At 43.1% G+C, this 14,809-nt stretch overlaps 1 protein-coding gene across 8 annotated transcripts in view; it reads right to left on the bottom strand.

The window, feature by feature from the left end:
- Positions 1–9,662, bottom strand: part of KCNC2 (potassium voltage-gated channel subfamily C member 2) — a gene marked incomplete at both ends in the record, with an annotated part of 206,023 nt that extends 196,361 nt beyond the window's left edge. For all 8 annotated transcript variants that reach the window (XM_079773751.1, XM_079773755.1, XM_079773754.1 and 5 more), the window contains one exon: positions 8,961–9,662. In XM_079773751.1, the coding sequence (XP_079629877.1) occupies positions 8,961–9,662 (702 nt within the window). The remainder of the gene's footprint in view (positions 1–8,960) is intronic.
- Between the last annotated feature and the right edge of the window lie 5,147 nt (positions 9,663–14,809).

Raw genomic sequence — 14,809 nt, forward strand, 5'->3', positions numbered from 1 at the left:
CTAAGCACATCTACTTTTTAAAACTACTCTTTTTGAATAAGCTGAAATAATGGTGTTCAGTCCTGCCTTGGGCTAAGCATCTTGTATCTCATCAGGGAATCTCATTTATAAACCCAGAGGTTACTTCATTCCCAGTTTCAGCCCTCTCTGCTTCTCAAGTCTGCTCGCCTGCCTTCTGGTCCTTCTGCTGGCCCATATTACATGGCATGGAATTCTCTGCCAATCCTCTATCATGTTTGCTCGCTACTGGCTTGATCTTCCCCTTGATTGCTGGAAAACACTTCTCTTCTGGGAGTTGACTAAAATGTTATCTCCTCTGTATAGAAGAGTGGGTTCCTCTCTCTTCTCTGGATCCACATTATACCAATATCTCATTATAGTGTTTAATGCATTCTATTATAACTAAGGATGTGCAGTTCTTTTCCAGCAGAATACAAGTGTCTTGGTGGTAAATGCTAAATTTTAACCCTTCTTGCCTTCTCAGTACTAATGTAGTCCTAGCCAATAGTTGAGGCTCAATAATTATCAGTTGAGGGATTCAAGGCAATTTAAAAGACTTTATCTTTGAAGGTTGACTATCTCCCTGATTGTTTAGCTAAGAAAGAAATACACTAATGCCTGGTGACAACACATATCAACCGATCAATGCAAGCCAGGATGGAGGAAATACAAAAGGGTGTTGATGAACCTAGCGCTGAAGCACAAAGGCAAGTACTCTGACAATTACATTTATTTCTAGAAAACAAATGTTACCAAGAAGCCACCTAAGGCAGGGAAATCAGAGGTGAGTTAAATCAATGATTGATACATAAATAGAAACAGATTTTGAAAACAATCACTAAATTAAAAAAAAAACCTAAAGAACTGATAGCATGCACAGCTAAAAATTGAGCAATGGACTCACAGGAGAAATTGAAACCGTTAAATAACCCTATTTTGACACTAAGATGAATCAATTTTGAATATCATTGAAGCTTATTGGTGCATTAAAATGTTTGTTTTCATTTATTTGAATTCTGTATTTCTAACATTGTACTCTGAATATAAAAGCACAGTCAACACCATTAAGAACCAAGGAATTAAGCATAAGCTCACAAATGTTTATCTTTCATGATACAAATATGATAATTGTTCAACTTAATGTGCCCACTAATCATTTTATATGACTGAGAGAGGTTCATTGAGGCCTGATAGATAATAAATTTTCAATAACTTATAAAAAGAAAAAGGCTACTGACTACTTAAGATTCTGTTTGCATAGAAAAGTGCCAGTTAAGGCTCTATTCTGTCCATTTCCTACTCAATTTCCTAAGGTTTCATTAAGGATATATTAATAATTTTCATAATTGCCCACCCCAAAAGAAAAACAGGGTAATTTAAATAAATCAAACTATGACTGTATTTTTCTATTTTCCTAAATGTTAATTGTATTCATTTTATACAAATTAATATGTCAAAGGAGTGAGGATGCTTATTTTTGCTATGATTACTTTGCTATTGTTTCCGATTTAATTATTAAACAATATTCACTTTTAGCAAACAGCATTTTATCCTAAATCAATAAACATAACCTCATATCTGAATTTCTATTGTACAATTTGCAAACATAGACACAAATTTTACATAAGTTCTGAAAAATGTCTGGCCCTTTCATCAAACCCAATCTAACAAATTACTCAACTAATAACTTTGTATTGGTCCAAATAGTTTTTACTTAAAAATTCATAATCATGTATAAAATTTAGAACTAACAATACTGTTTGAATTTATTAACAATATTATTAAAATAATCCTTTGCATTTTATCAGTTAGTGAGCAACTTACAAATTATAGGCACAGTATAAGTAAGAAAAAGTCTGCAGCCAACAGATAGCATAATTTTATCTCTGCTACTGTCTCCGTAGAGATAACTCAAAATTCCATTGATGAGACTAAATCAGAGAACACCTGTCAAGAATAACTATCTTGACCTTTGCTCCAATTTTTAAACATGTCACCAGTGTTGTCAGATACATAAAGAATGGCATTGCTCTAAGATCTGACAGCAAACCCACCAGGGTCTTCACACAGAAAATGAAGAAAATACTACTGGATTGTCTGCATAAAATTTTCTTAATACTTGGAACACAGAGGAAATATCAGATGACACAGATGTCTTTATCATTTTCAACTTTCAGAAGAAAAGATCAGTCAAGTGACTGTAGCAATTATGGAGTATTTTTTTCTGATATTACCAGCAACACTTTGGCCCACGTTCTGTTTGATTCCTATAAAATGCATCCTCTCAAACACCCCTAAGCTTATAATGTTGCTTTACATCACATCACAGTGAAATAAACACAAACTTTGGCTAACTGTCCACTAAAGAAAGGTCCAAGGAAAAGTTTTTCTGCCCTGTGTTTACAGACCTCACAACATCCAGTTTCATTTGCAGATCTTAACAGTTTCGAACATCTTTCACTCCTTTAACTCATCAGTTATCTTTATGTAAATCCTCCCTGATCACATTAATTACATGTGAAAAGAAAATGCTCTATAAAACACATTAACCATCACCAGTAGGTTAAACCAGATTGCATTTAAAAATTCCAAAGACCATAATCAAACAAGAGTCAAAAAACATATCACAAAAGACACACACACATACACACACACACACACACACACACACACGAATAAAGGGAATATAGATATGATTTCTTAATTATCTAAATCTCTCCTGAAGACTCCCATACATGGCTCAGTTTGGAAGCTGAGGCTTCTGTAGATCTTCTCATGGAGACTGTGAGCCAAAGGGGGAAAAAATAGTAGATAAGTGCATAGGCAGGTTAGTGTGGAGCTTTAAAGGTAATAGAGCAATAAGACGTAGAACTGGTAGAGGAGGCAGCAAAGGAAGGCCGCATCTGGAGAGGGAGCTGGAAATAAAGTGAATTTCTGAGACAGTGACAAGTCCCTGCTACTGTTGAACAATAGGACATGGAAGAGGGCAGGCCTTACCCCAACTATTCCTAATATGATCACTGCTTCCTGCGGGCTACAATGTGTGTATCTAATGTTAAAACAGTCCAGACTAGGCAATCAAGATTGAATGGGAAGAGCATCAAAAATCAGATCTAAGTTCTAGTGCTGCCACTGTCATAGCCACAGCTATGAACAAGGCAGCTGCCCTATCTGTGAATTGAGATACATATGCTAGATGATGGTCAGTTTCCTTCCAACTCTAAGTCTCATGAACACCAGAAGTCTGTCATATGTATCAGTCAACAATTCTATTCAAACAGTATATATTTTGGATATATGTAATACACATGCATGTACACACACACACACACACACACACATGTCCTTAATCAAAACTCTAAGCCATACTTCTACATGTCTCTTCCATTTTTTACCCATATAAAAACTTTATAAACATATTCTGTGAGTATAGATCTATGTTATAACCATAAATACAACTTCTTTTTATGTGAACATGTATAGCCTGAAATAGAAAAACTATTTTCTCAAATGAGAAACATGGAGCACTACATAATACATAATATTATTCATTAATGAGAACATTAAAACATAAACTTATGAACTGTGCTAGACAGTATTATATTCTCTATGTTTATTCTGATAAAGGGAGTTATGACAGAGCTAGAACTGAATAATTTGACACTATTTTGTAAACACTTAAATGTGTCAAGCATATCTGTAAATCTTCAAGTGAATAAGATTTTCCCTTCTGTGTAAGATACAGGAAGGGGAAAAGGATGGTGTCTTTGACAAGGCACTTTTCAAATGGAAATAAAACTGAGATTTTCTAATCAGTTATCCTTGTGGGTAAATGGATTTACACCTGCACTGAATCTGAGACTTAGGAAATGACAGAGCCCATCATCTTCATGGGTTTCATGATGGAGCCACAGCAAAAGATTTCCTGAGATCAAATATGTGGTTGAGAGAAAGCTGTTTTCAATGGAAACAGGAAGCAAGGCGCTAACCTGTTTCTATGGTAACTAGAGCAGTAGCTACCAACAGCTGTAGGGGGGAAAAAATGGGCAGAAAGTTATAAATGCAAAAAACAAACAAAACTAATGCTGGTTTACTTTATCAGTGTGATGCTCCGTATAGTGCAATCAAAATCGGTGCAGACATGTCCCTGCACCACTAACCCCAGAGATCTTTTTCCTCCAAACCTCAAAAGGTTGGACCTGGAAAGAAGTTAGCTACTATCTAGCCCAAAGCATTATGCCCTTCCTTTTTTTTTTTTTTTTTTTTTTCCCCAGAATAAGGCAAAGAAAATAGACTCAGAAAGATGAAGTGAATTCTCCAAGGTCACACATCCAATGGTAAAATCAGGGTTAATTCATAGGTCTCAGAAACCCCAGTCCAGGCTATTTTTCCAATGCTGTTTCCATATAGTCTCTCCTCCTAATCCCTTCTCTCCCAAATACTCCCATTTTAGTCGCTTTCTGTAAAAATATTCACTACAGAATATTACAATTAATTACCACCTTTCGACCTATAAGAGAAGGAAAAAGCAGTGCTATTCTGTCATTAAAGAAAAAAATTCTTAGCCCTGGCCAGTAACTCAGTTGGTTCCTGATACACCAAGGCTGTGGGTTTGATCCCTGGTCAGGGCACATACAAGAATACAAGAAACAACCAATGAATGCATAAAAGTGGGACAATAACTTAATGACCTCTCTCCCTTCCTTTCTCTCTCAAATCAATCAATAACTTTTTTAATCTTGACTAATCTTCTAAAAGAAAAGGCCTTTATACTTCAAGCAGAATTATATTTTTTATATAATACATGGATGCTTATTATTTAGACTATGTTGCCACTATATATTTCCCTCTGGAGATCTGTGTTTACCTTTTACCAGTCCTTTAGTGCCCTTTACTATTTTACTTAGACATATTTTTAAAGGTTGCTATAATAAAAAAGGATATATGACTCAGAAGTTCAAAAATATGAGACCTAAAAACTGCATTTACTTTATTTGGAGTCATAAATATAAATGGTTATGATATACATTTTTCAAATGGGAAAGGTTGGCCTGAGTTTTTTATATAAACCCACACATTTCCTTGTTTTCAGTTACTTTGAAAATGTGCTTCTTGACAGAGAAAAAATTTCCTTGTCTCTTTTCTTTAACTCTTCATTGTTGAAAGTGTTACGTATGTCCTCCTTTTTCCCCATTGACCCCTTTCAGCCTGCACCGCCCCCCGCCCCGCCCACCCCAGGCTTTCACCACACTATTGTCTGTGTCCGTGGGTTATGCATATATGCATACAAGTTATTTGATTAATCTCTTATTTAGTTTTGTTAATTCAAGTTTGCAAATGAGCTCTTAGAAAAATATTACACACACACACACACACACACACAAAAAAAAATGTATACCTAATCTGTCCAACTACTAGTACATTCACCTTTGGCATGCCTAAAGCCCAACCTAATGCGTAGATCATCTAGTTTGTGACCAAATATACTACTGAAAATACAATTGACTAATGAAATTACTAGGTTCTTTTAATGATGTATTGAATTAGGTACTCTCTGGTCCTATCCAATGCTCCGAATATAAGCATATATTCTGAGAATATAAGCATGTGAACTTTAAAATAGTGGCCTGGAAAAGGTCAAAAGACACTTAGAGGCTTATAAGGCAAATGCAATCACACCAGACTGTTACAACAGATTCTTTTCAGGGTTCTGAAGGTTGGATTTGCATTGTTATATGGTTGGCCATGACTTTTAATTAATATGAAAGAGATGAAGACACTTGACCATACCTCCAGAAATCCAGTTGTTTGGTATAAGTACAGCCTTCATCATCTTCTCCAATAATATTACAAATAGACAGCCTATAAGTCACTTTGAAGGCACAACAATGGAGATTAAAACAGCCTAACATTTTCATAATAAAGACTAACAATATGCTAAGACCATCATTTCTAAATAGAATATTGTCAGGCATATGTCAGTCAAAATTTCCATTGAGCTGTTTTTGAAAAAAAAACAAAAACTTTTTAATATCTCTAGAATTTTATTTGTTGTTATTTTGTTGTACTTTTTAAAAATTTAATAGATATTATCTTTTGGAAATGTTTAATTATAAATATAATGCTGAGCCTATTGAGGGCAAAGGACTATATTTTCTCTATGAATTCCCAGTTTGTTGCATAGTTTCTGGCCTACAGTGACTGCACTATCAATATGCATTGAATAAATAAATGTTCTAAAAATTTTAATAACTGACTACAATATTTTATGAACAAGATATATTTGGCTACTAAATCTTTTAACTGGGGCAATGTTTACAAAACAAGAATATACTGTATTTTCCTTCTTTAACCTAATTTTTGACTAAAATTGTCCCTACCTTATTATATTTTTAATTAAATATTACATTTAAAATTCACAAATACTTCCAGTAGTTAGGTCATTTCCCTCTTGTTTTTGTTTGTTTTGTTCTTTGTAGTTTGAGAACAGGGGGGAAAAAATGGCCCATAAAAATGAACAGATGCAATTCTAAATCCAATTCCAGATCTAGAAATTTAAATTTTAGTAGTTTTAAGAACTAAAATTGTAGAAATAAAACAATTTGAAATGCTAATAAAGTGAATATTTTCGTAATTAAAATGATGAATTCACTATCATAATCCCCATATTTTTTTCTCAAATGTTGGGTGGTGCAGGGTAAAATTTCTACCAGCCAAAGTACAGGAATACATATATTAAAAAAGTCACAGATGACCTTTCAGAGTTCGAATGCCAGTGAATATCTTATGCTGCATTAACTCTCAGGAGCAACACGGTCTGCAGAGATTTCACCAACCAGTCAGGTGTAATCAGTGGCTGTGGTGGAAGGGCCTGGAGAGGATGTCATGAGACCTCCAGATAATTTCGGTTCTGCCTTTGTTAACTTGCTGCCTGACCTTGGCCATCACTTAGCATCTGCAGTCTTCATATTCCTCCTCTACATCTGAAGGGTCTTCACAAGGTGACCTCAAAGGAATGTTCCATGTCTACAATTCTCAGCTCATTCTACTTCTAATGGCTCTTTGACCTTGTGTTAATCTCTGATCTGTGTTCTTTCCTCACCTGAAATGGATGCAAGCCGAATTCTTAATAATATTATAATGAAATCTTAGATTTTTTTTAAAAAAAAACTATTTTCAAGTTAAGGGTCTACCCTTTGACCAATAATCAATTGAATCAATTTCCATAGCAATAATAAAAATTGAACACATTCTTATTTAAATTTTTGCTATGCAATTTGTCCTACAATAAAAGGTATTAAATGTATTATATGCTCATGTGAGAAAGATAATAAATATTCTGTCTTTTTTATAGCACATGATCTGGGGGGGGGGGGGAGGAATCACATGATGAGTCTAAAAACAAATTCAGATTATCTTTTTAGCCACCAAGTGGGAGAGCTGGGTAGGTAGGTAGGGGATGGGGAGAGGAGGAGACACAGATGTTATGGTCAAGAGTCTATGATTTAGTTTAAATAAATACGTAGTTGTTTCTTCTGAATGCCAACTTTTGTTTTATTTATAGAATGATCTTAAAAGGAAGATTTCAGAGTTGAAGTTTTGAATTCAATATTCAAATATGGAAATGTGGACCTACTAGAATTTATGCATGCATTTAAATTCCAGATCCAACAGAGTAGCAATATTTTACATCTTTTATATACTTTTTCACACTGAAAACAAAACATATCTTCAGACTTCTAAAGTGGTATCAGAAGCACATCTGAGAAGTTGGTAGAGACAGCTGCAGAATATCTCAGAGACAAAGACTTCTAACATGCAAAGACAATAATAAGAACAGAGCCAAAGTGAAGCTGGGAGAATTCCCATTATGCCCAGGGGGGGTATCTTTTCTGGGCGTCAGAAGCAAACCAGACACTTGCAGTTGCAAAGATTGAACAAAATACAGTATTCTGTTCTCACATATAATTAAAAACCACTCACATACTATGTAATTTCTGGTTATTTATATTTCTTTTGTTTCCTTTAAACTGGAGAAACCATTACTGGTTACTTTTATAGTCCCTTCATGGGATTTTGAAGAATTAATTGGGAATGTCAAGAACCAACTTCAAGCTGTCACTCAAGCTAGAAACTGAAAAAGAAAAATTAAGGATGGGATCACAATCTAAAGAGTAAAATAAAGTTCGCTACAATCTAAATGACCCAGATGTAGAAAATCGGATGAAACTTAGATCACCGAAGTGACTAATTCACGTCCCACCTGTAAAATAAACATAGATACAGCCCAAAGGGAAAGACACCTGCCTCCAAAACCCAGTGCGCAGGTGGGCTCTCGGGTCACCTCACTGGGACCAGCACTCCCAGCCTCCTTCCCCCTTGGAAAGCCGTGGCCCAAACAGCAAGAGGAGGAAGACTCTTTATAACGTGAACCCCCGGCACACCCTCCCCGACACCAGCCACTCTATCCTCAGATTACGTCCCTCATTGCAGCCTCTGCTCCCGGTGAGTCCGCCGTGCAGGGGTGCCGGGCCTCACTGAAAGTGTCAAATCCTGGGGACCAGGAGGCCCAAAGAGACATCGGAACTAAAGGAAAAGTTGGAGCAAAAGAGTCAGGAAAACACAAACAACAAAACAAACTCAAGATGAAGTCTGACACCGGTTGCAAGACAAGGTTCCAGACAGACGTGCACAGAGGGCTGGACATATGCCCTTCAGGTCCCATCTGCTAAAGTAAATCTCAGTTTGCGTTGAGGAGGAGGAGAAGGAGATGAAGGGGAACTGAGGTGGGGGGTGGGGGGGGGGCGCCCAGGGCCCCTGAGTTCCCCTTTCAGCAGATGGGCCTCCAATTCTCCCCTCCCCCACGCCCATCCCAGGGCCCCGGGTGTAAAGGAACAGCAGGTGCGGGACGGAGTTGGCAGGAGCTGGCGGAGCAGGGAAAGGGGCGGGTCTGGCCTTACCCTGGCGGCTCTGGAGGAGTAGGGGTCCTCGAAGAGCGCCCACATGCGGGGCTGCAGCCTCCTCCAGCGGCCGGACTTGCCGTCGGGGCCCCCCAGGCCCGCGGCCTCCTCGATGCCCAGCCTCTTGGCCGCCAGCTCCTCCTCGTCGCCCGGGTCGCCGCCCATGAGGTCGGGGGTCTCGAAGATGTCCAGGGCCTCCTCGGCGTCGCGGTGCTGCCGGTAGGTCATCCAGCAGCAGGGCTCCACGTCCGTCTCGTCGATGCCCCAGAAGGCCAGCTCCTCCTCGAAGAGCGGCCCGCACACGTCGGCGGGGCAGTGCAGCTTGCCCGTGCGGTAGTAGTTGAGCACGTAGGCGAAGACGCCCGGGTGCCGGTCGAAGAAGAACTCGCAGCCGCCCCCGGGGTGCTCATCGCCGCCGCCGCCGCCCCGGGAGCTGCAGTGGCCCGCGCCGCCCTCGAAGCAGCCGCGGGGGCCCGGGGACAGCGGGGGTGGTCGCGGCGGCGGCGGCGGCGGCGGCGAGCGCGGAGGGGGCGCCGGCTGCAGCGGGTCGCCCGCCGCCGTCAAGCAGTCGCCCTGGGGCTCGGAGGCGGCGAGGAGGGCCAGGCGGGTCCCGGGCAGGGTCTTCAGGGTGCTGCGGTAGGTTTCATGCCGGGTGCCCCCGACATTGAGGATCACCCTCTCGTTGTTCTCGATCTTGCCCATCTCTGTGGCTCAGACATGACTGGGAGGGGGGCGGGGAGGCGAACACAGCCAAGTTAAGGACCTGGGCCGGCGGAGGCGCACCGCGGCCCCCACCCCCACTCCCAGCCCCAGGGCTCCACCATGCAGGGTAGGCTGAGAGGCAGCGGGCAAACGACCCTCCCTGGGGGGGGGGGGGGGAGGGGGGTCAGCGCCCCGTCTGCCCCCACTGAAGCCTCACACCTCCCCCGGGGTTTCCAGAGAACCCAGAAGGGAGCAGTCCGAGTCTCCCTTGACCTTTCCACGACACCCTTCCCCCAGCTTCACACCTTCCTCCCTCTGCTCCTTCACCTTTCCACCCGGCACCCTCCCTCCCCTAGGTCCTCGCTCACGTGTAACCTGCTCCCAGGCCCTGCTCCCCCCGCCCCAGCCCTGAGCTCAACCTCCTCTTTCTCCCCGTCTCCTGCCCTTTTCTCCTCTCCCCCTCACCCCCGCCCGGGTCCCTCTGTTGGACTCTCCTAACCTTTCCCCCTCCCCTAGCCTGGAAACAATTCCCTGAGGCGGGGAGTTCTCTCTGCTGATGCAACTTGGCAGGCTTGGCTGAGAGTCCCCCCGCCCCAACCCCCGGCCCCCCACTCCGCCGAGCCCCCCTGGCCGGCAGGCGTACCCTCGGTCCACGGGATGGCTGGCGCGCTGCTCCCGGGCGCGCAGGGCGTGCCCTCTGAGCGACCTGTTCCAGCTTCACCTCCACTTTCCCTCGCGCACCAGGCACAAAAGCCTGAACGCAGAAGTCAGAGCAAAAAAAAACCCAAAAATCTCCCCTGATGCTGCCTTTCACCAAGGAGACCTCGGACCAATTTCCTGATCCAATTTCCTTAGTCCCCTTATTGTTGTTACTAACATTCTGGCTCGGGAAAGGAGAAGACTAATTAGGATCCATTCCTGAGACTAGTGATCGGTGCATCCCACCCCATCCCCCTTTCCCAAGAAAAACGAACGCCTCGGGGATGGGGGGGGGGGATGGAGGGCTGCTTTCGAGGAGGGGCGAGGCCGAGGGCAGCGCCGCCGGAGGCACACCCCCTGAGCTGGAAGTCCCGGCTGGCCGCGTCCCCGCTCCCAGCCAGCCGGCCGCCTCTCCCCAGGGCTGCGCCTCCCCGTTCCCATTCCTGCGGGAACGGGAGGGGATGCCTGCCTGCCTGCCTGCCTGCGGGGTACAGCCTGCCCTTCCCGGCAGATCGCCCCCTGGCCTCCCGGCCCCAGGTACCTTGAGGAGACCGAGATAAAAGTGGCTCTTGCTTCGATTTCCGCGTGGACGAGCTTCTCCGGGCGGCCGGGCTGAGTCCCGACGCCCAGCCACGCCGCCCTTCTCCCACGAGAAACTACTTGTTGGCGTTTTCCGGGCTCAGGCCGCGGGGCCGCTCGTCTGGGCGCCGGGGTCGCGGAGACAGCCCCTGGCGGCCCCCCGCCGCGCTCCTCGCCTTCATGGTGCGGGCGGCGGGCTCGCCCCGCGCCAGCCTCGGCGCCCAGAGTCGGCATCGCGCGGGGCCGGGCGCACCATGGAGCTCGGGGCGGGTCCAGCCGGCGCCCCGCGACCCCGCCGCGCGCGGGCAGATCGGCCGGCCGTGGCAGCCGCGGAGCTGGCCGGACGGGTCAGAGCTCACCCTCTCGAAGGTGAAGTCAGCCTGCCCCGATTTCGACCTGCAGATGTTGTTTCTTCCCCGCAAGCAGCCGCTGCTGAAACTGCCCCTTCCGCACCGCCGCCAGAGCACAGAGCTCGGGAAGGGTGGGTGGGTGGGTGGGTGGGTGGGTGGGTGGGTCTGGGAAGCTATGTTGTACCAACCAGGTTCATCTGCTTTTCTCTGATGAAGCTCTATCCCCACCCTCTCTGGAGCTTCTGCTACCTTATTGACACCCCGCTCTCCACACCCTTTCTCTTCCCACTGTCCCACCCCTCCCAACAAGTGAGAGAGAATCTAAAACCAATTTGCTTTTTTGTTTTTTTTTTGTTTTTCTTAATGACTGTTGATGGGAGAGAGAGCTCTACTTACAGGTGACAAGTGAGTCTGGTTTCTAGTGTCTTATTCATGGCTCTGGCTTGCTTTTTTTTTTCTGTCAAATGTAGGTCTCCAGGCACCACATCATGATTATATAAAACAAAACAAGTTTTAAAAGTTTATTCCAGAAACACGCTCTAGCAAGTAAAAATAAGGGTTTCTTTATCAGAAAGGGAAAGGACAAACTACAGATATCCAAGTACCAAAGCAGTTATCTAATTAGCCAGTCTCTCGCCTTCTTAAATTCGTATTGTGTTGGTTTGCTAGGGCTGCCATAACAAAGTATCACAAACTGCATTGTTTACAGCAGAAATGCATTATCCCACTGTTCTGGAGGCCAAGAGGTGCTGTCAGGGTTGGTTTCTTCTGAGGGCTCTGAGAAACGGATCTCTGAGCAGTTCTCTCTCCTTGGCTTGCAGATGGTCATCTCCTCCCTGGGTCTCTTCACATCATTTTCTCTTTATGCAGGCTGCCTCTGTGTCCTAATTCTCCCCCCCCCCAACCCCCTATATAAAAGCACTAGACCTAATGATTAGGACCCCCCTTAATGACTTCATTTTAACCTGAACCATCTCTATAAAGAACCTATCTCCAAATAAGGCCACATTCTGAAGTGCTGGAGATTAGGACTTCAGCATCTCTCTTTGGAGGGCGGTGTAGGGAGGCTGGGAGACAATTCAACCCTTGTCAGATCTCACCACCACCAAAAAAATATGTGTTTCTGTGTCTGCGTGTATATTTCTAGGAAGTGAGGGAGTGGAGGGCGGGGAGGAGGAAGTGAGCGCCTATTCCTATGCTTTGATAGGATTGGAGTCCACAGAGTAGGTAAAACACCAGGTTGTAAGTAGAAGGAAACCTGTTTGAAAAAGTTATTGATATTAACACTATGATCTGAAAAGAGCAAGAGTTATGAGTTACTGATAAAGTTTTAGCATTATAGGGGACTGCAAGGTGGGCAGTAAAAAATAAACAATTTACTAAAAACATACCTATCTGTTATGACAATAAATAATTAAACAAAGTGAAGAACTAAAAGGTCTTTAAAAGCTCATTGATATCTAGGAAACTAATGTAAGAAAATATGGTATATATACCTTTATAAAAATATACTAACAATATGACAATAAATGTGCAGTAATAAACTAAGGAGTAGCTTTGTGAAAATATAAATTTCCTTTGCTAACACATAGCAAAATGTGTAAAGGTTAAATACTGAGGGAGTGATTCTAGTTTTTTACTATTATCAATCACTGAGGAATTTCTAAAAATAACAGTAATAGTTCATTTCAATTGCCTGAAATTTTACAAAGAAAAATTATATTCTGCCGAAACCGGTTTGGCTCAGTGGATAGAGCGTCGGCCTGCGGACTGAAGGGTCCCAGGTTCGATTCCGGTCAAGGGCATGTGCCTTGGTTGTGGGCACATCCCCAGTGGGGGGTGTGAAAGAGGCAGCTGATCGATGTTTCTCTCTCATCGATGTTTCTAACTCTCTATCCCTCTCCCTTCCTTTCTGTAAAAAATCAATAAAATATATTTTTTAAAAAGAAAAATTATATTCAAATTCTAACGTGCATCTTTATATTGTCTATATGGTTCCTTATATAGCTTAATGTTATAAATTCAGTAAGGCTAAAAAGTTATATGGTTTGCTTTAAAATAAACTACCAATAATAAATATAGTAGCAGAAGCATTTATAATAATAGATAACATTTTCTGAGCTCTTACTCTGTTCAAAATTCTTTACATAAATTACTCCTTTTTAATTTAAATAGAGGATATATATTCACATCTTATCTAATAAAGAGGAAATATGCTAATTGACCCTCACACCATTGCAAAGATTGCCGTGCCCACAACCAATAAGGAGGGAATATGCTAATTGACTGCCATGCCCTCAAAGATGGTGGCACCCACAGCCACAAGATGGTGTTGCTCAGTCCCCTCAGGCCCGCCAGGATGGCAGCACGCACCTGCCTCTGGAGTCCCCCAGCCCCCTCAGCCCCCCAGCCACCCAGGGCCGGCCCGAGGTGCAGGCAAGCCCCTGGTGGCAGTTTCCCAGGCGCCCAGGGCCGGCCCGAGGCATAGGCAAGCCTTGGATGGCAGCTGCCCAGCTGCCCAGGGCCGTCTGAGGCTCAGGTAACCAGGGCTGGCCGAGGCTTGTGCTGCTGGCAGTGGCAGAAACAGAGGTATGATGGGGGGGTGTCGCTTTCCCCTGATTGCCGGGTCGCCTCCCACCCCTGAGGGCTCCCAGACTGTGAGAGAGGGCAGGCCAGGCTAAGGGACCCCCCCGTCCAGTGCATGAATTTTCATGCACTGGGCCTCTAATTAAATTATAAGACTTCTAGAATGGTAACTTATACAGTTGGCAAGAACCAATCATGAAAACCTTTAGTTTGATTATATTAAATTTGTATTATGAGGGATCTATAGAGAAACCAAAAGAAGGGGGGCAGGGAGAGATACAAAGGACTCATGAAGGGCAAATGAGAAAAAGATGTAATTAATCCATTTGAGTCTAAGCTTATATAGCTACCTAGAAATAATCACATTAACAAGAGGGATCATCTTTTAGAAGTCAGACTTTTCTTGATTCATAAAGGATTAGATATAAAATTAGAGAACATGTCAGATAAGTTTGAAAATAAGAATGTGAGAAATAAAAGGATGAGATTGCATTTCACTGGAGAATTGATAAAGCAATGAATGAAATAGTCTTTGTTTTTCTGGTCAATATAAGAGGGGAAGATCCTAAGACAAATATCCAGGTTTTATTATATAAGACATGAGAGTACAGAAAACCCCTCCAGCTAACTCCACTGATCTTGCTGTAAAAGACAAAAGTGAAAAGAAAACAAATCTTTAAAAGATGGCAATGGAAAGCTGAGGAAAAAAAAAACAGTTGTGGTTTCCTTTGTTGGTCTGTGTAGAGCAAGGATTTAAAAGACCAGAGACATTACCCCCTGTAGAGAAGTGGCTGAAATGCTGCTTTCTTTATAGCCTTGAGTCAACATTACAGAGAGCTATAGAAACCTAGCATGACATCCCCACCAGAAGTGTGGCTTGATCTCATGAAGCCACACTGTGAATGTCAAAATGACATCTTGTAAGTTTAACAT

Source organism: Cnephaeus nilssonii, assembly GCF_951640355.1.
Source record: "Cnephaeus nilssonii genome assembly, chromosome: 6".
Taxonomy (NCBI): Eukaryota; Metazoa; Chordata; class Mammalia; order Chiroptera; family Vespertilionidae; genus Cnephaeus; species Cnephaeus nilssonii.